The 24574-nt window shown below is 37.2% G+C and overlaps 1 protein-coding gene across 5 annotated transcripts in view; it reads left to right on the forward strand.

Moving 5' to 3' along the window:
• Positions 1-24574, forward strand: part of PRKN (parkin RBR E3 ubiquitin protein ligase) — a 726716-nt gene that overhangs the window by 203927 nt on the left and 498215 nt on the right. For all 5 annotated transcript variants that reach the window (XM_027686963.1, XM_027686956.1, XM_027686979.1 and 2 more), the window contains exon 3: positions 22339-22579. In XM_027686963.1, the coding sequence (XP_027542764.1) occupies positions 22339-22579 (241 nt within the window). The remainder of the gene's footprint in view (positions 1-22338; positions 22580-24574) is intronic.

Here is a 24574-nt window from a genome sequence, read left to right on the forward strand (position 1 = left end):
TCTGAACTGCATGTATTATGCATCAGCACAGAGCTAGATTGTTGATTTAAAAAAACAAAACAAACCAGGAGGCCTGGCATACTTTAATCTTTGAAGTTTGTTTTGTTTGTTTAGTGTTAATTAACTAATTATAGATTACCCCTTAAGATGTCCTAAGTTTTGGTAAAGTCACAGGGACCATAAGGAAATGCAATTATACATTGTATAACATATAAAAATTATATGGGAGCCTCATATTGTGGAGCATGATGTCACAACTAGAAAACTGAAAAACACTTGACATAAGAAATGAGGACACCCAGCTGTTATAATGCAAAGTGCAATCAATCACTGGTAACCCTAGAAATAGCTTACATAAAAGCAGTAGACCCTCCTGTTTCCGCTTCAGCTACTGTTGAAGATAAAGTACAGCTTTGCTGTCATTGGATTGTAACTTTTAGACTTTCTTCCTAGGGAAGTGCAGTTTATTGTCATGGTGTTACCTTTGTGTACACATCTGCCTGTTCAACTGCCTGTATCTGCTCTCGAATTAACTTTCTAAGCTGTTGGGCAATATCAGCCAAACTTTACAGGAAGGTAATAAGGGATTAAAAAAAATTTTGAAAATCAGATCTTCGTTAGAGGAGAAAAAAAACAAGTAAATGTCCCTACTGAGGAGAGCACAGGCAGACTTCAGCTGCCATCCGCTCCTTCTGGCAGCAGGGCCAGCTGGTCCTGGGCCTGTGCAGCTCTGAGGAATCCGCACTGTGTTCTGCCAACTGGTGGGGTCAGAGGCTGAGTGAGCAAGCACAGAGAAATCCAGCAAGATCTGTGGATATGGGGACGGCCTGGCAATGTGGCAGACAAGTATAGAGAGTCATCACAGGAATGCATAGGGAAATTGTAGATGTTAAAGTAGGATCAGTGGGATGTGAAATCAAAATGCTTAGGAAATCAGGTTTTATTCACTCTTTTCTTCATGGTGCAGGTTGGTGTAATTGGTGGACTTGTTGTATTAAAAAAAAGAAAAAATAATAATAATTAAAAAAAGGTTTAGTAGTTCTTTCATGAGTAAAGCTCTCAGTGCTCAGAAACCAAAATAATAATTGCTGTGTAAAGTTAGAGCTACAGTTCAGAACCAGATTTTAATTTTGTAACATTCTGTAGGCTCCCATGGTGGGTTGAGTCTAGCCAACTGCATGTTGTCCCTTTTGTTTACTCTGGATATGTGGAGATATGACCCTCTTAGTTCCTAATGAAGTTTGTGATGACAATTTTTATGTTCATCTGTGTCCAATTGCATATGAATCTGGTAACAGCTGATGCCCTGTAAAAAGAACATCCTTCTAAATATGACCATTTTAGCAAATAAAATAGCATAAATATTATATCTCAGATAACTGATGTAGCAAACCCCAACTTTTTTTTGTACCTGACATAGCAAACCCCAACTTTTTCTTATATCTGGCAAAATTTTTCGAATTATTTATTTTTTCAGACCTTTGAGGAAAACAGATGAACTTGAAATTGCCACTGTCTTAATCACTTTTAAGCACAAATAGGAATGTGTCCGTCATAGCCATTCCGCTAGATGAGCTGTTTTTTGTCATTTGTCATACAGACATTAAAAACACTCTAGCCTGTCTGTTCTTATTAAGGGACAGCCAAGTAATGCAGAAGGAAAAGAAGACATAATTTCTGTCAAGATGCATTTGTCTTGGAATAAAGAGTAAACAGAAAATATACTATAACCTGGGAAGGATTAGAGGAAAAACAGATACTTTGCCATTCAGTTTCATTTATATTTTCTGACAACAGAGATTGTAGGTTCCAGGTTCCATTGTGATTTAAAGAAAGAAATGTGATCCAATGACCTTCAACTTTTTTATTTTCTTTGACCATGACTATTTCTCTCACTTCTTTTTCAGTCTGACTTGGGTGTCATTCTCCCTTTTCTCTCATTTGGTATCTAGTCCCTCTCTACTCATACATTCTCACCCTGTGGCCTTTTGCCCAGGCTTTTTCTTCAAATCCCATTGTCCTTGTCTGACAACTTGTTTGTTGAACTCCATGCATCATTAAGCTCTCAGCCCTTTTCTCACATTCATAGTACAATATTCTGTTCCAGTTACTGAATATTTATACAATCACCACCCAGTTCATTATCATAAGAACTATTTCTAATGAGGGAAAAACATTGCATTTTTCTTTAGTCTCATTCCTACAAGCATCTGAATTCTTTAAGCTGAGATTTTCCCCTGAAAATTGATCCTTAGGCAGAATTCTACTGTAAAAAAAATTATTCCAGGTACTTATAATGTAGCATTATATTATGAAAAGTATAAACCAGAGCATAATAATGACTGGTGTTGAGGAACTGCCACAAAAAACTCTCAGCCTATAGGAAATTTTCATTAAATGCTTTTGTATGTTTAGTACCTCATCCCTCAAAAAAGCCCTCAAAACAAATGTGAATTAACGTCTAATAGAAATTAGTTCATTGAGTTTTCACAGTAGGTAATGGGAATCTTCATTTTTTGTTTCTCCCCAGGTTCAGTAATTATTATTGCAAATTATATTAATGACAAATACTTATGATGCACATTTGTAGTGTATATTCTATAGGATTTTATATGTGTTCATAGATGGCACCTCAAAATCGTTTGAAAAAATTGAGCTGAAGCAAAGCGTAAAAAGAATTTGCTGAAGTATTCTTTCCAGAGCATGATTTCTGTCCTCTGCATATCCAAATATTAACATGCAGAAATTACAGGAATTCAGCAACTTTTCTCTCTTCCTTGAAAAAGATGTCATCATGCCTTTCAATATTGAAAAGCATATTTACAATGACAATTCTTGTATACAAACCTCAAAATAACATCAGTTAGGCTCTACTGTTCCGTCTGTTTTGTATAAAACTAGAGACTCTCTTAGAAATAGTTTGAAACACTGAAGTCTTCTTTAGAGCAAGGCATTACAATTACTGCAGTTCTTAAAAAATTATCACGTTTACTTTCATTGCTCAAATCTTTGAGACCTTGGTTATTAATTGCAAATCTGCTACCGATGCCATGTTACAGAAGAAAATCAAAAGGAAAGACATTTGGATAGATTTGCCTTGGGAATAAATGGTGGAAAACTTAAGCTAGAGGTTTAACCTGATAGCTACTAATCACTTCCAAATGAGAAAGCATCACACATACTTTCTCTCCAGCCTCAAGTTTGCAAAATTTTGATGAAAATGTTAATGAGAAATATGATGAAAATGTTAAATGTTTGCATTTGGTGTATTTAAGCTTTCTCTACAAAGATATGTTTTTCTTCTTTTGCATTACCAACACCTCACCTAGGAAGGAAAGTTTAACAAATCTGTCCTGTAAGCATCCTGTCAGATTTAGGAATAGTTAAAGAAAAAAAACCAAAACACTAGGAATAAATATAAATAGCATAACAGGGAAGAGTCCCTACACAGTGCTGGCTCTAAGAGATAAATTTTCTACTTCCCCATCACATGGTGATTTTCTAACCCTCAAGTGCAACCCCCTGAACTTCTCTGCACCTTGAGACAAGGCAGCTTCTTAGAAATAAAATACAAATTTTTTAATGAAAAATTACAGCCTTTATCTTAGGTTATACCTGGCATTTTTATATTGTATTCTTCCTTAATATTTAAGACTGAATAACTCTTTTAGCACTTTCTGTGTGCCATTCATGATTATAGCTCTCTCTTTCTGGAATCTTTTACCCCCAGCATAAACACTGACAAATCATCAGCTTGTCTCTGGCATTCTCTTAGCATGCTAAAATTCTGCCACTTTTGTGCCGAGTAGGATCAAGTCAAAACATGTTCCCAAAACCCAGCAGTTTATGTGCCTAATGACTGAGTCCTCCTGCCTGTCTTCATCTGTGCTCACATATATATTGCCTGTGTGGGAAGGCATCATGACAAGGTGGGGTTCTATGATGATCCTGTCACTGGGATTGTTTCTCCTGTGTTTCAACTTAACACTTTCCTACGATGAAGCTTTTCTCCTTAGCAGCCCAGAAGCTGAGAATCTGGTTGGAGCAGCTTAGTGTACCTCTACATCTATAAATTTCATTTATGGATTCATCTAAAGGAAGCTTTTTTTTTTCTCTTTAGTGCTGCTCTGTCTGGGATGTTCAAGACAAGATTATTTCTGTGAGGGGCAGGAACAATCTGAAGTACATGCATGTTTATTAAGCAAACACACACAAGGCACTTGTGTGGGGAGCACAAGTCTCCAGTCATTTGCCCATGAATTTAAGTTAATTTTTAACTTATTCCCTTTTCTCTTAAGGTGGTTTTATTTATGGTTATTGAGGTTTTTTTTCTCAGGCGTCAAAACCGGGAATTTTGCAGCCTCTTTCTTTCTACTATGAAAATCATTATATATTCAAACTTTTGTTACTGCAGCAGCTCATCCTGTTCTGGAGCTCTGTCACTGTGCATTGGCCTTGGTGTGCTGTGAGACTTTTGGAATGACATTTATTTGTACAAACCGAGGATCTTGTTCAGCTATATTGAAACCTTGGTTGTTGTCCAGCTTTAGCAGCAGAAAACATATGGTATTTGTTCAGAATGTTTTCTTCCCCCACAGTCCTAGGTGCCATTTAAAATGAGCCTTCAGACTGAATAGTTCTGAATGCATTATGGGCTCAAGGAGATCGAGCAAGTCTGGCAGGCAAAATATTCTGGATTCAGAATATTTACTAGATTTAATTTATGGTCAATTAACAAAACCTTCTGATCTCTGAGTTGGGTAGTGAGTAAAAAAAAGAAGGCATAAACACCTCATCTTCCTGTTCCTCATCTGAAGTCCTTTTATTTTCACTTCTGGTTACGATCAGTCCCTCACAGTCTCTTTGGTGAGGCTGTGGGCAGCACAAGTGGTTGAAGTAAAGTACATAATGGTTTCTGTGTGGCACTCCTTGCTGGTTTTCCTTTTTCTGTCCTTTGTTCTTAGTGTCGCTGCCTGACAAGGTTCATCTGTGGACTTTAGTCCTTCAGAGGTGTCCCTCCACTGTGTGGGGTGCCCACGGGCTGTAGTCCCTCAGGGGTCTCCCCACCCTAGCATGGCTTGCCCCTGTGGGCTGCAGTTCCCTATGACATCCCTTTTGGCATGGGGTTATTGCTTCAAATAATGCTTCTGGCCATGTTTCCTCCACAGCACCTTCAGCAGCACATCCACATCTGTATCCTCAGCCACATGCCTCCAGGCTTCAGTCTCCATGTGCGTCTTCTTCACCCCGATGCATGCAGGTATTTCATAAATAGGCTGGAGCTGGGGTGCTGCCAGCTAACCTGCCTGACTGCAGTTTTGGCATGCCATGTGTTGCTGTCACCGGGTCCAAAGGTGTCTGGGCTTAGCTGTGGCTGGCACAGGGCAGCTCGTGGCCTCTGCCTGCACAGCTTCCCACTACAGATCCCACTACCAAAACCCTGCCATGTGGACAAGTAACACTGAGAGCTCAAGCTCTGTGCTGTATTGGTGTTTGGATATTTTATATTCTCTTTTAACCTTCATGGACACGTGAGGAAGGTATCTGGAAGTCAAATCCATGTTAAATTTTCGTTTTCTCTATTTAGAAATATTTGGCAATGCAAGAATTCCTTGTTAAAAGGAATATTAGCACATTCATGTAGGCATGCACACATGCTTTCCTACTTTGTTGATATTGGCCACATATGTTTCTGTTGTTTGGAGCTCTGCAGGGTCACGATATATCCTTCAGACTTACTTTTTATTTCCTGATCGATGGAGATGCAGCCACAGTCATGTGTAAAATGATATTCACGTACCTTCTGCCAAGAAAGGAAAAAAAAGAGCAACAAAGGAGAGAGAGAAGTTTCTTTGATAAGACCGAAATCAGAACAAGATTGCTTTTGATAAAAGATTGATGAAGAGGCATTCACTGCTTGCAGGAGAAAACATTTGTGAAAACAATTGATATTGGAAGCCTTTGAAAAGACATGCAAAAAAAATTTCATTTTAATATTTATCCCTTGTTCTGAAATAGATAGGCAGCTTCTGCATGATGAGGTCATGAAATACAAGATTGGTTCAGGCAAATTCATCACTTCTTTTTCTGTTTTTGATATTAATCTGCCTCTTCTCAGCTTTATATAATGTATTTTTTCTGTCATCTTTTATAAAATACTTGGGTGCCCATCTGGTATGAGGATAGGTATAAAAATATCTTTCAGAGCAAAGAGGGCCTAAGTTAACACACTAAGAGTCAGTATTTGTAAACCATATTGGAGATAAGCTCAGTAAGATCAATCCTCTTCTCTGGATTTGTGTTAAATTACATCGACTGGTGCCAGGGCAGTCTGCCCTATTTTTTTTTTTTAAATCCATTAAATAGACCTTAAGGGTTTAAATCAATACAAGAAATTACTTATGTAGGTATTCTGCAATATTCTTGTAGAATTCTTGTGTGATGTGGGACTTGATTTTATGTCTAATTTAAACAAACAGGAATATAAATATAAAATGCAAGAACAGGGGAAGAAGAGGGGTCCATGAAGCAGGGGAGCATCATCCATTAAAATTCCACCACACTGTATTACAGTTCAGTCTAGACACTAGCTGTGCAGATGCCGCCACATTCCTTAGTGGTTTTATTTTCTTATTTTTCCTGGCACATTGCAGGGCTGCTACAATAATCAAATGCTTGAGGTCAGATCAGAAGAGCAGCTGTGGGGAGGATTGTGAATCATATACAATTGCTAGTGCCAGAGAAAACTTTTCTAGAAGAGAATACTTGAAATACTTGAAAATATTTGAACTGTTGATGTGAGAGAGAAAATCAGTGAAGGACATCATAGGCATATATAAAATAATATCTGTAAAGTGGCTACATATTAGAAAATTTCATTGCTCTGCTTTGTTTGTATGATATAGTGGGAGTTACTTAGTGTGAGTGTTGTAGTTTGAGGACAAATGTAATTAGAGCTACTGTGCTGACAGCCCTATTGGAAATGAAGACAGTAGGTTTCCTAGTGGTTTTCCACTCGTGTTATAAAACTGGATATCTGTGTACAAATAATAAAAATATCTAGAAAGACTAGGAAATTAATGTATCCTCACACTAATTTTACAGGTGTAGTGAGTGTGATAGAGCCTTTTGGTCACTTACTGTAGCTATTCCTCCTTCTTGTCAAGTTACTCTTATAGATCACACCAGTTCTTTACTGAACTTTGTATTGTAATCCTCCTATTCCTTCCTGCCCCCAAATTCTTCCCACCAAAATATAATTTCTAGTGTTCTTTAAAGCTACAAAGATTATTATTAAGCGGTAAGATGAAAACTAAAAACTCTTTTCTTACAATTAAAAGCGCTATAGAGTGAAAATCATTGCACTTCCTTGAGGAAGGTGTTTGAAAGTTCTGTTTTGCAGCTCAAAGGGAAAAGACATCTCAGAGAATGTTAGGAATTTATGAAAGTAATTAGTGATGTTTTACTGAATACTAGATTAAATATTAGCTTGGAAAACTATGCAAATGTCCTGAGTGCAAGAAAGCTGCCCCTGGGCTTCAAGCATTTCCATATGTTCATTTAGAGAAACCTTCAAGTGTAACTTAAATATGTTCTCATCTCTATCACTTACCGATTTGTGCAACTTGTGGAGGACAGATTAAAATTAGCTTTTTATTTTTCTTTTAATAATGAGAAGACAGTTTTTAATACTGTATTGCATTATTTTGTCTTTGTAAGTATATCAAGACTGCCCATGTAAGCGATGCATCGGTATTTATATTAAGCCAAGTTAAGATGTGCATTTTTGTTTTGCATGCATCCTGGACAGTGGAGGCTGACAGAGGATTGCTCATCCCACAAGGTCTCTGTTGTGCCACAGCTCCTGAAACACTGATGTATTATGATTAATATAAACACCGAATAGAAGTTTTTTAAGGATGTAGAACATAATTTTGAAAATATAGCTTTTATTAATTTCTTAGGGGTTTTTTTCCCCTTTGGGACAGTGGGGGGATTGTGACTTACCATAGCTGTCAGAAAATGACAACACAGGTTTACAAGGGCAGTACTCTCATCTTTAAGAACACTGGCCCTCTGCTGTAGAATCTGCATGATTTTTCAGGATTTTGGGGTTTTATATATAAAGCTTTATGGTGCAAAATTCCACATTTTTTTATGAGTGCCTTATGTCTGTATCTTTAAAGGTGATAAATAGCAACAACTAGTGCCCTGAAGCAGTTTGCATTCAGGGCTGTGAGTGTGATCCTTACCGGATCTTGAATACACAGCTTGGGTGCTGTATTTCCAGAAGCACTCAAAAGAGTGCTAAAATTTGAAGAAGTGCAGCTTAAACCCAACAGAGGAATCTTTCATCCTGCTTGTTTTGTGTGAAAGTGCCATCCTGCAATATCTAGAAAGGAATAATGAACTGGCAGTCCCTTGTGACACCCAGCATCCAATTCCTGAGCAATGGTCTTAATTATTTGCAGAGAACATTGCAACCTTTAGCCCAGTTTGTTACTCCCTCCCCTTCTTGGTCACAGTGTAAGTGAAAGCAGTAAAAGAAAAATTCAAAGTAAAGGAATTCTTGCTGGTACAAATTTACCTAAAGATGTGAAAGCCGTGGATGCTCTGAGGAATGACTGTGTCGAGAACACAAGTAAACTGAATTTCAGTCCCTTACCTGAATTTAAAAAATACACATTTTCAACTTTTAGAGATAGAAAAAGAAATATTTAATGATTTCTGCCTGCTGCCCTTTGTGTTTAACTTACACAAATATATCAGTATTGAATAAGGGAAACTCCTTCCCTTGGTAGGAACACAGGCAAGCTCCCAGATGTCTGGCCCTTCATATCCATTCAAACGAGCCCATCCATGTTTCCCCTGCATTTTTTCTGTTTTCAGTTCCAGTGCTGGCTTGTTTGAAGAAAGAATAATTTATGCTATACTTGTAAGGGTTTTGGGTTTACATCCTGTTAATTGCAGCCAGCCAACTCCGGCATCATTTAAGTGGATGCTGATAAAAGCATGCAAATATAAGCTCTGCATCACTCTTAACTGTGTGCTTCTAAACACACGCATGGTGTCACTGAATTCACTTCAGAGCTTTTCTCACTCAAGGCAAAGAAGATGAAAACAAAAGAAAATTAAAGAAAAGAAATGTGACTGTGTTTGTCATTGGCATGAATGTTCTCAGTCCTTTTTTGAGAGGGACCTAAGTTGAGGCTGAGCAAGATCAAAGAGCTTTAGGAAGCTGAATATGTAGCATCTGTTGCTACACAGATTACAGTGTTGACCCTTTGAGAGATAAGAGCAGCATCACCTCTTACTTCTCAGTAAAATGAGATTTCCAGGACTGAAAAAACTGGTCCCTGGCTGAAGTCAGAAAATGTTCTCACACCATGAAACAATAATTAACACAAAGAGGTGCTGTGAGGGTAAGTGGTGCGACTTGCTCATTGGAGTATCCATCCACTGTGATAAAATGTGTACTAAAAGACAGGAATGATGAGTGTTGTGTTCTGACGTGACAATCCCTGTCACAAAGAGCAAGAATCTCTGCTGGTAGTCTCTCTCTTTTCTCTTATTGAACTGTGACAGTCATTGGCTTTTTTTCTTCCCTTTATTGTGTGGCTGAATTATCTGTTTTCCAGCTTCAAAATGTGTCTGTACTGTACTGTTTGTTCAGCGCTAAGACAGAGACGTTTTACAAGTCCAGGCTTACAAAGCTTAATTCCCATTGCTAAGGAAAGTTCACAGGAGTTTGTATGCTTTCTTGGCACAACTGTTAACAAGGTATTTGTTTTTAAAATAATAGATTTTTTAAAATTGATTTTTAGTGGAGCTAGCTGAGCAAACCAGGTCTGCTTCTCTGGAGAAACCACTGTGGCAATTTTACTAGATACACCAGTAAAAATTTAACAGTTATTTTAAAACCTGTTGCATCTCCACACTGTAAGAAAAATGGTCCACTAATCTTTTAAGCAGAAGTGGTTTAGTTGTGAAGAGAGAGCAACCTACGTTTGCTGATCTTCATTTAGTCATTCTGTGGTACTTTATGTGTTTCCTTTAGTTTCTGAAAATGTAAATAAATGTAACTTTCAGCAAATCACTGATCAAAAGTCGGTAACTGGCCATCAATTGTTATTATTTTAATAAATCTATTACCTTTAAATAACAATAGTGCATACCCCTCAGATAATCTGAAATGTTTCTGCTGATGCCTTTAATGAGAGCTCCGAATTAGACAATTAGTGCGTGTCTGGAGTAGTATCTTAGTTTGAAACAGGAGTCAGCTTTTGAAATGGATCTCCTGTTCATCCCCATTTACAATGTTTTGGCTTGCATCATGGAGCATCCTCAGAGCAAATGAAGTAGATGTCTTTTGATTGAAACTAAACAGGGAGATGAATTTCGGAACTTCATCTATTATAGCTGCAAAAGAGAGGCAAGACTAGAGGTAGTCTAAACTCAAAAACATTCCAGGCATCCCCAAAACCTTAGCCCACAAACTTTATAGTGTGGATGTCAGGTCCTCAATGCAAACCATTTTGCTGTGGAGAGCTACTTCTTTTGGTCTCCATTCCTTGGTAATGTAAGTTAAGTTGCTTTCTTGTTTACTTAGACTTAGCCTGATGAACCTGGAAACATTCATTCTGCACATGTTTTCAGAATCCACATGGAAAGATCTTAATATTTCTAGATTTTCTAGATGTTCAAAGTAAGAGTTAGAACTTATATGTGACATGCCTATAAAAAGGATGTGATATGTTGCAAACTGAATGTATGCAGAAGAGAGAGTACCATGATACAAAAATCTTCAAAATAATTTTCAGGAACCTTGTTTGTCTTAATAATCTATGCTTTTCTAACTACATCTGAATACTGAACCTCTCATAGCTTGATGCTATATCACTGAAGATTTCTCTCTTAGAATTGACTTGCCTCTGGAGGATATTGAACATTTTCATTTCTGGGTAAGGGTAAAAGTACACTCTTAAAGCAGGTTTCCTTTATCTTTTTTATGAGTTGTTATTCTCTTGTTCTAATGTTCAAAGCCATCTTTCATCTGTGACTCAACAAGATGCTCTCCTATTATAATGGTACATTTAATGTACAGGTTGGTCATTTAGCAGAGTCTGGATTCACATGTATGTAATTTTTTCCATTTATGCTAGACTTTCTTTGAAAAATCACACAGATTACTTAAAAGTATAAAAAGGATCTTTTAATCTTAATAGCAAATTTTAATTATGTATATTATATCTTCATAGTGTTTACCTTGCTTGTGTCTGTGTGTTATTTTGTTTTCGTCTGGGATAGAGTTAATTTTCTTCCCAGTAGCTGTTACGGTACTGGGGTTTGGATCTAGGATGAGAATAATGTTGATAACACACTGATGTTTCTGTTGTTGCTAAGCAGTGTTTACCCAGAGTCAAGGACTTTTCAGGTTTCACACCACTCCAGCAGTGAGCAGGCTGAGAGGCAGAAGAAATTGTGAGGAGACACAGCCAGGACAGGTGACCCCAACTGACCACAGGGATATTCCATAACATATGGCATCCTATGTATGTCAGTATATAAACAAAGGGGAACCTGGCCAGGGGCTGCTGCTCAGGAACTGGCTGGACTTTGGTTGGTGGGTGGTGAGCAATTGTGTTGTGTATCACTTGATTTATTACTATTATTTTTTTTTCCCTTTCTTTTCTGTCTGATTAATCTGTCTTTATCTCAACCCACAAATTTTACTTTTTTTCCCAATTCTCTCCCTCATCCTATTGAGGGGTGGGGGTGGGTGGATGCAGGGAAGCGAGCAAGTGGCTGTGGGATGTTTAGCTGCCTGCCAGGTTAAACCACAACGTGAGTATTCTCCCTTTTAAAATAAGACATGATTGCATATGGGACAGAAAGGAAAGAGTTGACAAACTAAGCCCACATATCCTGGGCATAGGGATTAACTTCTTATATGTTTTCTAATATAGCATGGATTCCCTCTTAGGGATTGTGAAGAATCTATAAACTGTCTATTTTGTAACATACCTAACTATACCTCTGGCAAACTCCTCCGAGTCTCTTCTACCCTCGAGTAACATCCAGTTGGATATGTAGGTGTGCTGCACAATGTTGCACTGCATAGATTTTCCAGCATTATACTGCTGGGATATTTTGGTAGACATATCCCAAAAATCAAATCTAAGACCATTTTCACCTGCCATAGAAACTGCTAGGTTAAAAGCTAGTCTTCAGATAAAATCAGGGGAAGCTCTGGAAAATACTTGATTTCTTGTCCATGTTTATACCAGTGAGTTAAGAATTTACCAAGTAAGCCCAATATGATGCATAGTGCTTTATTTATGGCTGTTCTCAAAGCAGCTGTTCAAACTGATATATAGATGTATGAACTGGGACAAGTAGAAGACCAAAATGCTCTTTGGTTGGGATGTATACCAGGTGCTGGCCATAAAGCATGAAAAAGACATCTGTGAATGACTAGTCGAAGTAATTGAAATAAATATTTATAGCTATTAAACTTTTGATGCACTAGACAGTAAATTCCAAGGAAAATTTCTACAGTGGAGTATTAACTATACATAGGAATTCTTCCAGAACTTTTTGGAGAAGGGAATTTCCCAAATTCCTTTTTAAATACAATTTATGTCTCATTAATGTCTTCACACTTTCTAGGTGAGGCCACTTTTATATCTACTCACTAATGCTTAACTTGTGCATTAAGTGCAGACAGAGAAGTGTGACCAGACTGGCAATGTCTACCTTGCTGAGAGAAATTCTTCTCAAAGAAGAATTTAAAGCAAAGAGGAAATAAAAATTAAATCTTATGTTAATCATAAAACATAAAGTTCTGAGGCCATGGTGCATGCCAAAGACTGCAAACAGTGTTTGCGAACAGAAAAATATCTCACTTATGAGACCTTTTCTGAGGTTAGTACCCTTTATCACCATTTAACCGAGACTAAAATGTGCCCAAATGTAACTCATTCAAGCATTTTACAGAATACACTTGTTACTTGTGTGGCTTGGGAAGAGATTAGAGCAACAAAAGGTACAATCCATACCTGGTAAATAATAAGCTTTCTTTTTTTTATGTTTCCGGTTGGAGATAATGTGTTTAGAGAATATAAATCCTAGCAGATAGTTCAGTGTGGAAAATTAATTAATAATGAGATGCACTCAACTGCATTTAGGGTGCAAACGAACAGTCATGAGAACTTAACTGTATTAATTTTTAGTATAGCATTATAAGCTTTTCATTATCTTGTTGCTTTTTATACAGGCATTATTATAAATGGTGTGTTTATAGATTGTTCTTCATGCGCAATATATGAAATTACAAGCAGGAAAAAGTTCTTAATTTATCGAGGAGAAAAGTTTTGTATGAATTTAGTGTTCATTTGACTATTTCTCTTCCATTTTATATCAACATGATATGTTCTTAGTGTCACTGTGGAGATACTAAGAGCTTTGTAAATGTGATATCAAAAATCTGGCTTTCTTCTGTGCCTTTTGCAGCTTGTTATGCAGAGTTTTGAAGGGAATAAAAATAATTTAAGCAGGTATTTTAATGTTGCAAATTGTCTCATATACTGCCAATAAAACAGTTTTATTTGTTATAGGGGTTAATTTATCTTTCAGGAGTTTGTACTATAAGATCTACATTCAAGAATCTACATTCATATTAATGATGTCATGGTATTAGTAATGCCATTTAGAAATATGTATATAGCAATGCTGAGGTCTTAGATTGTGTACAAAAAGTAATAACCCTGCAGAGTTCCTAACTGAGCATTATCTCTGCATTCCCTCCACTGAGCTAGAAATTAACATTACATTTTTGTGTCTTATAATATGTAAAAGATGGAAATGAAGCGTAAAGTGATTTGTAAGTGAAGGAAGAGGGTGAATTCTGACTTAGTTTAAATTTAGTGTGACAACTTTTAAATTCTATTGGTTGAATACATTTCCAGCAAATTATTAACTCATTAAGGGACTAGTCAGTTTCTAAGTTTTCTACTTCTCTTTAAAGAGTATCATTCAGAGCAGAACCTTTGTAATATATAACTTATTGTGTTTGACTGTAATCAGAGGATTTTATTTTTGTAAACGCTGGTCAAGGCTTCCTGCTACATGGAGGGACCATTAGCTGGAGGAGCTGTAATAAATCACACTGTATCTACTTAATTCCTCTTGTTCAACATCCATTGTTCTCTTTGCTAAAACACACCAGAATCTTAATTTAAATATGTATGGCTTAACTCCTTTTGTATAGCATTACATAAAAAAGTACTTGATAGAAGCTAAGTAGCAAGCATGTTCCACGTGGAAGTTCAAAGCAATAGTAAGATTTATGGTTTTAAGCAAATACCTTGGGAATTTTAGGATTATGTTTTCTTACAAAGTGTAAATGGAGTTTCTTCCTCTCTCCTGGCACTTAAATATGAGAAAGAGTCTCTAGAGATGTCTTCAGAAAGTTCAGTCTCACAGGAAGACAAAATATATGGGAATATATACCAATATGACTGCTATACTTACTGTTTGCTGTAATCCTGAATTATCAGTTGGCAAACACAATCAGGACTGTGACAACTTCACAGAACCTAAATGTTTCTCTTGGGGAGGTTACATAGAGTGGCCCTGATTTCTTACTCAGGAGCCTTTTCTGGATTCCTCTAAACTTCATTTTTCTATGTAAGAATAATTCATAGAATCATAGAATACCAGATTGCAAGGAACCTCAAGGATCATCTGGTCCAATAGTTCTTGTCAAAAGCATGGTCTAGACAAGATAGACCAGCACCATGTTCAGCTAAATCTTAAAAGTGTCCAACGTTGTGGAATCCACCACTACCCTGGGGAGATTATTCCAATGACTGATTGTTCTCATTGTGAAAAATTTTCCTCTTGTGTTCTGATTGGAATCTCCCCAGGAATAACCTGTACTCATTATCCCTTGTCTTTTCCATGGGACTCCATGTGGAAAAGGACTCTACTCTAATAGTAGTCCTTAAAATGATACTAGGTTTTGGACTTAGAAAGCGATGAATCTTTTTCCATAGCACATTTTTTGTGTATATTTCCTTTTATTCCATTTCTTTGGCACTGTGAATAGTTAAACTACCGTAAGAACTGAGTAGGAAAAGATGATAAAAATTAAGGTACAAATATTCTGCTAAGTGAAGGATTTTCTGCCTTTTCATCACATTTAATTGAATGTGTGGTGCTTTCAATAATACATCTATTTTTCCTTCTATTGCTAGGTGTTGCTTAGCACCCATGATATTCTGAATGCTAAAGAAGCAAAGTAATGTATAACTCTGAAAATGTTGAAAAGGTGAACTGAAGTCAAATGTATATGTATTCCACAGCATCATAAAATAGGAAGTAGTTTCTGATTGCTGGAATTTAACTGCTATGTGGTCTATGTAATTTATGCCCAGTGGTGTACTGGCTTTTTTCCCTTGCCCCGCGGGGAGCAGTATTTGGTTCACTGCCACTGAGCAGACAGAATTCACACAAATGGATGGTGATATCAGATCAAAGTGCTGATTTGCTTGATTATTTTAACAGTGCTTAATTTTCCTTTCAGATTTTCCCTTGTCATGACCTGCATAAGAGTCTCTGAGCCCAAAAGCTTATTTAATTTTTCTTTCTGTATCAACTGCTTAAATAAAAGATGTTAGGTCTTCTTGCAAATCTTGCTTCCAATTTCTTAAACCAAAGTGGCTCAACAAAATGTTATTGCTGTATCTGTAATTTTTATTTTAGGTATTCTCTACTTTCAAGTACTTAAATATATCAGCTTTAGCTTCCTATGTAGTAAAGTATATTTTTCTGTTGTTGCTTTCTTCTTTTTGCTTTTTTGCATTCCCTGTGATCAGGGAAAGAAATAGTGTTGCTCTTCCAATTGATTTCCTTTCTGTGTCTGCTACTTTTGAGACTTGGACTCTGTCCTTGTGAGAGGGTTACAGCAATAGTACAGTAAGTCTTGGTGGGCTTTTTTTTCTCTCTTCTGGGAATTTTATGTGGTTATTTTTCTGTTTAGAAGGTCCTCTTAATGTCCCTCTGCATTATCCATTAAAAAAAAGATTTTTCCCATAAAATTGGTGTATTTTCTGTAGTTTTACAAGGATCCCATTGGTTTGAAGAGGTGTAGTGTGCTATGCATACTTTGGACAACAGTTTTATTATTTCATTCATTCTGCAGATCAATGAGACGAAAATGTTCCCCCTGTTTTCCTGTCTGATGCTGAAATGCATCACAGTTAAGAAAAAAACTAACCAGAAAGCCAACCTTTTGGTTCTTGTTGATCATTCCTAGAAGTTTAAAATATGTTTACTTGAGCAGTGACCTTGTGTGACTCTCTTAAGGAGTGGTATCAGGCAGTCTATTATCTGCTTGATCTAAATAGGGAGCAATTAGGCAAACTGTTATAGTTTCCACAACAGGCCCCAGAGATCTATGGGCAAAGATGTGGATTTCCAGATAATGTAAAAGTTGGAAGTTCAAACTGAATCACTGGTAGCGGAGTGTGAAGAATTTCTTTTTGTGATTGTTATGCAATTAAAAAAATCCCAATACCTAAAAACTCCCAAGTTAACTTGAAATGGTTAACTTAAAGTGAAAATTTTTCAAATTCCTTTCCAAGACAAAACACCATGAGAAATTAGCTTTTTTATATTCATATTCAAAGCTTTAAATTCAAACTATTCTCTGCTCTAGTGCTTCTTTTCAAAAGGTGTATTGCACTTCATAAAATATGACTTCTCTTGTGGGCTATATATTAATTAGATTGAGAACACTTCTTTCAGTATTGATATTACTATCAAAATATGTTGTCAAGAAAATATTAAACAGAAATCGGTCGGAATCACAGAAACATAGAATAGTTTGGGTTGGAAGGGACAATAAAGATTATCTAGTTCCAACCCAGTCACCATTGACAGGGATGCCACCCACTAGATTATGTGGCCCCACCCAGTCTGGCCTTAAACACTTTCAAGGATGGGGCATCCACAGCTTCTCTGGGCAGCCTGTTCCAGTGCCTCACCACCCTTTCAGTAAAGAATTACTTCCCAACATCTAATCTAAATCTCTTCTCTTTCAAAGTGTTTCCTCTTGTCCTATCATTATCTACCTGTGTAAAAAGTCTCTCTTTTTTTTTTTTTATAAGCCTCCTTTAAGTACTGAAAGGCTGCAGTGAGGTCTCCCCAGAGCCCAACAAGAGGATTTCAGAGTTATTGAAACACAATCATCTTTTCCCTCTTCATAATTTAGTTCAGTTTCCCCAGCTGACCTTCTAGTTAGCCCACAGCTGTCAGCACCAAAGAATATTGTGTTACTCAAGATGTGCTGACTCAGCCTTGTGAAATTCAACTTGAGAATTCAGAAAAAAAAGAGAAAAAAAAGCAAAAGGCTTGAATGAAACAAGTTTTAATTTCTTCTGCTATGAATTCATTTTCCCAAGTTGGCCAAACCCCATTCTCTCTAAAGAACCAGTCCTTAACACTGGGTTTCATTATTTCTGGATTGTCTCACCTCCCTTTGCTGTAGTGAAGGAGATACTTCATAATCTACAGTATACACACTTGCAGTGTTCCCCTTTGGAATATGGATCACCAGCATTAATTTGGATCAACAGATAAGACAAGACAATATCTCTAGAATCTTTAATAGTAGATATTCTCAAAAGAATGTTTCCTGAGGCGTAAAACAAATACATGAAGAAAAGGAAAGTGACATTGACATAAACAATTGTATCTTATAATAGTAACCTGAGGCGAAACCTAAACATTTACAGAAATGAATTCTACTTCAAAGAAAAAGCTGCAGACCTAGCCCATCTGTTGTCTATGAAATGTAGTCTGCTAAAAAGTATTAATTACCCAAATTCTGGTCAGTGCTAGATGATATTCCCATCCAGATCTCTCCACAATTAAGAGATGATCACAACCCTTTTTTATTTTCTTCTTGTACTGTTTTATCACTTTTCTCACCAAGGTTGGGAATTACTTTCCTACTTTAAACACAAGCCAAATTCAATTCAAATGTAATGAGAAACAACATTGCAAAATGGATGATTTGGATTTCCATGTTTACTGTTGCTCAGTGACTTCCATATCAAATCCACAAAGTGTATAAGTCAGAGGATGTTGTTTCTTTCTCCTACCCACTATCTTTGAAAAATTATTCTGAGATCTCCTAATTAAATTTTCCCATGACTATTACCTACGCTGTCATCATCAGTACTGATGTTCAGTCTTTCAGAGTTTGGTTTTGTTTTTGATTAAGAGGTGCAAGAAAGCTAAGACTCAACAGGTTCACCTGCCCTTTTAAAATGAAAACTTTTATCAAGTGAAATCCAGAAATACGCAATTGCTATACTCAGACGGATATATAGATGCCTAAAGTGCATATTTTACATCTTTTTTTGAAGTATGTAGTTCTTGATATTGTTGGAGAGAGAATAGTAGGTAAGATGGAGTTCTATTTTGTCAGCCTTTCCTTTGTTTCTGAGCTAACCACATAACCCTCCAGCTTGCAAAAAAGAACTGGAAAAGAATGTATACTTTTAAAAGATCAGTCAATTTTAACCAGGCATCTAAATGTGTACAGCAGTCAAGATCAAGCAGGAGTGACTGGAAAAGGTCGTGGTGGTGTGGGGGAATTTTGTTTTATTTAAGCAGCCCTAGCCATCCCTCTTATTCTCTCATATGCGCCATCTCCTCAGTGTAATTGTTGCACAGCATCAAGGTGTGAACTGAATCAGGAACTGATGCAAGCTTTAAAAAAAACCAATTGAGAAGGATAGTAGATGGTGGGAGAAAAATGAAAGGCAGGACAGGGTCTGCTTAAGCAAACAAAACTGCCAGAAAAGATGCTCATTAAAACAGGGTGTGACTGATTGGCAGTTTATTAGGGGTTTACAAAGGTGTGAGTTTTTACATACATACCTGTTTTTCTTTTTTAATTCTCACTGTAACTGAGCAAAGCACTTTTGAGCTCCTCATTTGCGTAGATTACTAAATTCATTATTAATTTCTCTTATTTAATTACTTAATGTTATGCAGTATTCTTAGTTGGAGAAGTTTTAGAGTGACAGACATGTTTTGGATTTTTTATTAATGAATGAAATTATTAAGCTATTTAAGGGATCTTGTTAAAATGCTGAGGGCAACAAGTTGTACAGAAAAAAGGAGACCTTTAATGTCAACATAATGTTTTAAAGTTGAAATCTAATAACTGCTTTGATTGAATATTAAGACTGCAGCGTCTTTGCTTGACAAATCTCTGCTAGCTGATTACTGCTTCACTAAGGAGAGAGTGTGTTATTAAAAATTCAATTAAAACAAAACAAAACAACAGATTTTTATCTTTTAGAAATGCCTTGCAAGGGTGGAGAGAGAAGTACTGAGAAATAATGAAAGAGAATGAAGGAAAACCACCAAACAGAGAGGAGACCAGAGTGGAAAAAGTGGTAGAAGAGAAAGTGGGTAATAAGAAAGGTAGAAACAGCACAGGAATATCCATAAAGGAATCTTTTGCAATTAAAAGTGCATGCAATAATTGCATCTGTAATATAAACTACTACAGTATAAACGATAAAAATCTAAATATTTTGTAGATACAGAGGTGAATGCTTCCAAATTCTCTTTCTGTTCCTCCCGAATGTAGTCAGCAGTCTGTCTTGACATTTCATGGCAGAGATGGCCAACCTAATGATGCTGCAAAGAGTTGGAAAATTAATTTCCTGAGGGAAATTCAAACTACTTTCTGTGTAGATTGATGTTTGTGTGTGGTTCATTCATGACACTAGAGAACTAGATGTGGGTCTCCAGAAGGTATCATGCGAAAAAGAACAAATTTTGTTGCAAGGTGTGTTGTTGAGAGATCAATACAAGTCTTTCTTGAATGTCCTTCATTAATGATAGGTCTTCTAAATTCTCAGTGATTTCTAATTCTGATGTAATATTTTGCTTTTCTGTTCTGTATTAGGAAAATGCTGTACAAGATGTGAATTTTGTCCTGATTTATCATGAATAGATGTTTCTTAAGATCTTTATTCATCCTGCTTTTTTTCTAAAACAAAAGATCTGGAAAGACTATCTAAGAATCACCTCTGTTGAGGACTGAAAAAGAGGAAGAGCTTATATATATGTGAGACAAAATCATATAATGAATTTGGCTAAAATTGCTAGCAATCCTTTTGTTTTCTCGGCAAAGACTATAGCAGTCATGAGATCTTCCACAGGCTTTCTCTAACTCTAAAGTCAACAGTTAAATGTCGTTTCTTGAAACAATGGGAAACTCATACTGAGTCTATATCTAAAACCAGATTTAGACTGAAAATTACATTAGGGAGAATCACAGAATCACACAGAATATGCCGAGTTGGAAGGGACTCACAAGGATCATCGAGTCCAACTCCTGCACAGGACCATCCCCAAGAGTCACACCATGTGCCCAAGAGTATCACTCAAACTCTTCTTGAACTCTGTCAGACTTGGTGCTGTGACCCTTCCCTGAGCAGCCTGTTCCAGTGCCCAACCACCCTCTGGGTTAAGAACTTTTTTCTAATATCCAACCTAAACCTCCCCTGGCACAACGTCAGGCCTTTCCCTTAGGTCCTGTCACTGATCACCACAGAGAAGAGATCAGTACCTGTCCCTCCTCTTCCCCTTATGAGGAAGTTGTAGACTGTGATGAGGGCTCCCCTCAGTCTCCTCCAGGATGAAGCCGCTCTTCACACGGCTTCCCCTCAAGGCCCTTCACCATCTTCATTGCCCTCCTTTGGATGCTCTCTAATAGCTCAATATCTCTCCTGTATTGTGGTGCCCAAAACTGCACACAGTATTCCAGATGAGACCGCACCAGTGCAGAGCAGAGTGGGACAATCCCCTCCCTTGACCGGCTGGTGATGCTTTGCCTGATGCCCCCCAGGACACGGTTGGCCCTCCTGGCTGCCAGGGCACTGCGGACTCATATTCAACTTGTCATTGACCAGAACCCTCAGGTCCCTTTCCGTGGCACTGCTTTTCAGCATCTCATTCCCCAGTCTGTACAAACATCCAGGGTTGCCCAATCTCAGGTGCAGAATTGGGCACTTGCCCTTGTTGAACTTCATATGGTTGGTGATTGCCCCAGTCCTCTAATTTATCAAGGTCTCTCTGCAGGGCCTCCCTTCCTTTGAGGGAATCAACAGCTCCTCCCAGTTTTGTATCATCTGCAAACTTGCTTAGATTCCCTTCCAGTCCTGCATCCAAGTCATTTATGAAGATGTGTAAGGGCACTGGGCCCAAGATGGAGCCCTGTGGAACCCCACTAGTGACAGGTCACCAGTCTGATGTTACCTCATTCACTATTACCCTCTGTGCTTGACCCGTGAGCCAATTGCTCACCCACCACATGATGTGTTTATCCACTGTGTGCTGGACATTTTGTCCAGAAGGATATGGTGAAAGACAGTAAGGAAAGCTTTGCTGAAATCCAAAAAGATTGCATCAGCTGGCTTCCCTTGATCAGCCAGGTGGATTACTTTATCATAGAAGGAAATCAGTTTAGATAAGCAGGATTTCCCTCTCATGAAGCCATGCTGGCTGTGACCAATGACTGTGTTGTCTTTCAGGTGTTTTTCAATACCTCCCAGAATAATCTTCTCCATAACTTTACATGGCACTTTATTTAGACTGACAGGCCTGTAGTTTCCAGGGTCCTCCTTCTTGCCCTTGAAAACTAGGACAACATGTGCCAGCTTCCAATCAGCTGAGACTTCTCTATATTCCCAAGACTGCTCAAAAATCGAGAGAGGTTTTGCAATGACATCAGCTATCTAAAGAAGCAATAAGTATCAGTCTCCATCAGTAGCATCATCTTCCCTGTTTCTGTTTATAAAAATACTTTGTAGTAGCTTGAGAGAGCTTCACGAACTCTCTGTAATAATCAAATTTGACGTTAAATTGCTACATGAAGAATGTGTATCAGCATTATCTGTGCGAGTGCCTATTGAGTGTTGAATATTGTTAGTGCTTGATTTAGTAGTGCTACCTCTGGAGTTTTTCATTTGTGCCAATAAACCAGACTTATTTAGAGCTGTTGGCTCTGTCCACCATTTCTTTGTTAAATGTTTAAAACTTGTAAGTGTCGTGACCCTTTTGCCAATGCAAGTAATCCTGATTCCAGCAATTTACCCTTGTCGCTTTGCTTTAAACTCCATTACCGTCCACTGAAATTCTCCACAAAGGGCTTGGAGACAATTTAGCAAATAACACATTGGAGATAGAGGAATTTTGTCCATTATGTCACAATTAATTACTTATTGGGATTTTTGTTTTGTGTTGCAGAAGTGTGACTTGGCCCAGCAGAGCATCATTCATATTGTTCAGAGTCCACAGAAGAAGGGTCAGAACAAGGAGGGGACAGAAAATAACTGTGTTGGAGGTATTCTAAAAGCCTTGGAAAGAGAACCTGAAAGCCTAACTCGCATAGATCTCAGTACCAGCATCCTTCCATCACTGTCTGAAGGTTTGGCTGTTATTCTGGATCCTCGAAAAAACAGTGTTTCTCTTCCCTCTGAAAAATTAGGTAATTCAGTGATTTAGTACATTTCACTGTACGTATATAAATATTTGTCTACTTCTTTTTAAGGGGGAACAGTTCTAGTTCTACACCAAGGAAAAAAAACCCCACAATATGTGGTTTCTTTTAGTTATTAAACAAAAATATTACAATATTAAGAGGTGATAAGAATCCAGTTTTGCTTTGTGCATAAAATGAGTGATTTCTTGTGTTGCTCCCGTCTCTAACTTGTATTATGCTGATATTTTTACAAATTATTGTAAGCTGGCAAAAACCCCAGAGGTCTATGAGTAGGTAAAAAGTAGTCTTTGTAAAATTTCTATTACAGAAGTTTCCTTAACTAGAATGTTGGGCAGTTTATGTGTTGCAAATGTGTTTAATTCCCAATCTGTTGTGATGTTTTCATAACCATACATTTTGTAAAAATATTTACAATAGATTTACTGTTTATTAAAACATGGCTGACACAACACATGATGATGAATCATATTATGGATTTTAGTACCTCTTCATCCAACAAATGATTGTTGAAAATATCTTCATCATGAAAAATAATCTGAGGCACAGGTTAAGTTGTTGCAGAATGTCTTCATGAGAAAGAAGCTCAAGTCAGAAGCGCATATAAGAATCCCTGAGCAATTACATGAATCTCCTCAGAGAAACCCCCTCCTCACACAGTCTAGATAACCCTTACTGACAAATGCATTATCCCCAGTGAAGATACATCATTCTGTGCAATACCAGATTCTGTTGTGATTTATCATAATAGTCCATCAGAAATGCCGTTTTATGAAGAACACTACAGAAATACCCTTTTTTACACAATAAAGAAGGTAATACTAAACATATAGATTGAGATTATAGAAGATGAGTTTTGAAAACAACAGAGATACCTCTATGACTAACCTGACCACAGAAATCATTGTGCTTAACAAAAATGGCTACTAAAAGTGTTAAAATAACTTCTAGAGAATTTATTAAGTAACTCATGCAGAAAATACATAATCCATGGGAGGGTCACAGATGTATTCCACAACTGACTTGGTCAACCTCTCACTGCCAGCTAATGATGAATGAGTGCAGTTTAGGAGCAAATTAGTACCCAGCTTAATGATCCACATCTCCCAATCTGAATGAGTAATGAGATAAGAAGGGTGCATGCTCATTTAAATCCAGTAAACTAGGGACAGGGCTTCAGACTGGGCTTGCTCTCAGAAGCAAGGCAAAAATACAAGCTTTTAAATGTTACCACATATTTATTTTTTCAGCCCTCTACATGATATATGCAGGGCTTTAATAGCTGTGCTTGACTCTACAAAATAGTTTACACGTGTATAGACTTTCAAAATTTGTCATGTGACATGTTTGTTCACAGGTGGCACAGACTACCTGTGAAGCCAGGTACAAACTGATTGGTGTCTTCTACTGATTGGTGTATTGCAGCAAATATTTTCATGGAAGAATGAAAGCTGAGGAAAAAAATATATTGATAATATAGGTGGACTAATTTTATCTGGGATTAGGTTATAAATTATTTTTATAATAAGAAAAAGAAAAGGGCCACTCGACCAATAATTCTGTCTGGAAGGATGTTAATAATAAGTACTTTTAAAAGACCTCTTATCTTCTTTCCTTGTTTTGATTCTCATTGTGGAAACTTGTCCTTTTGTCTGTTCAGCTCTGCTGCTTTTGTTCAATGTGGGGGACTTTAATGTTGGTGTTTTTTATTACTATGGGTTTGATGTGGGTTAATTTGTAGATATGTGGTCACTTAATTCCCTAAGTTAAGGAACAGTTTGGGTTAAAAATAATCCAGCAAGAAAAAAAGAAAGAAAGAGAGAAAGAAAGAAGGAAAAGAGAGAAAGAAGGAAAGAAAAGAGAGAAAGAAAGAAAGAAGGAAAAGAGAGAAAGAAGGAAAGAAAAGAGAGAGAGAAAGAAAGAAAGAAGGAAAAGAGAGAAAGAAGGAAAGAAAAGAGAGAGAGAAAGAAAGAAAGAAGGAAA

The sequence above is a fragment of the Neopelma chrysocephalum genome, unplaced genomic scaffold (assembly GCF_003984885.1).
Source record: "Neopelma chrysocephalum unplaced genomic scaffold, ASM398488v2 Primary Assembly neopelma1_23, whole genome shotgun sequence".
Taxonomy (NCBI): Eukaryota; Metazoa; Chordata; class Aves; order Passeriformes; family Pipridae; genus Neopelma; species Neopelma chrysocephalum.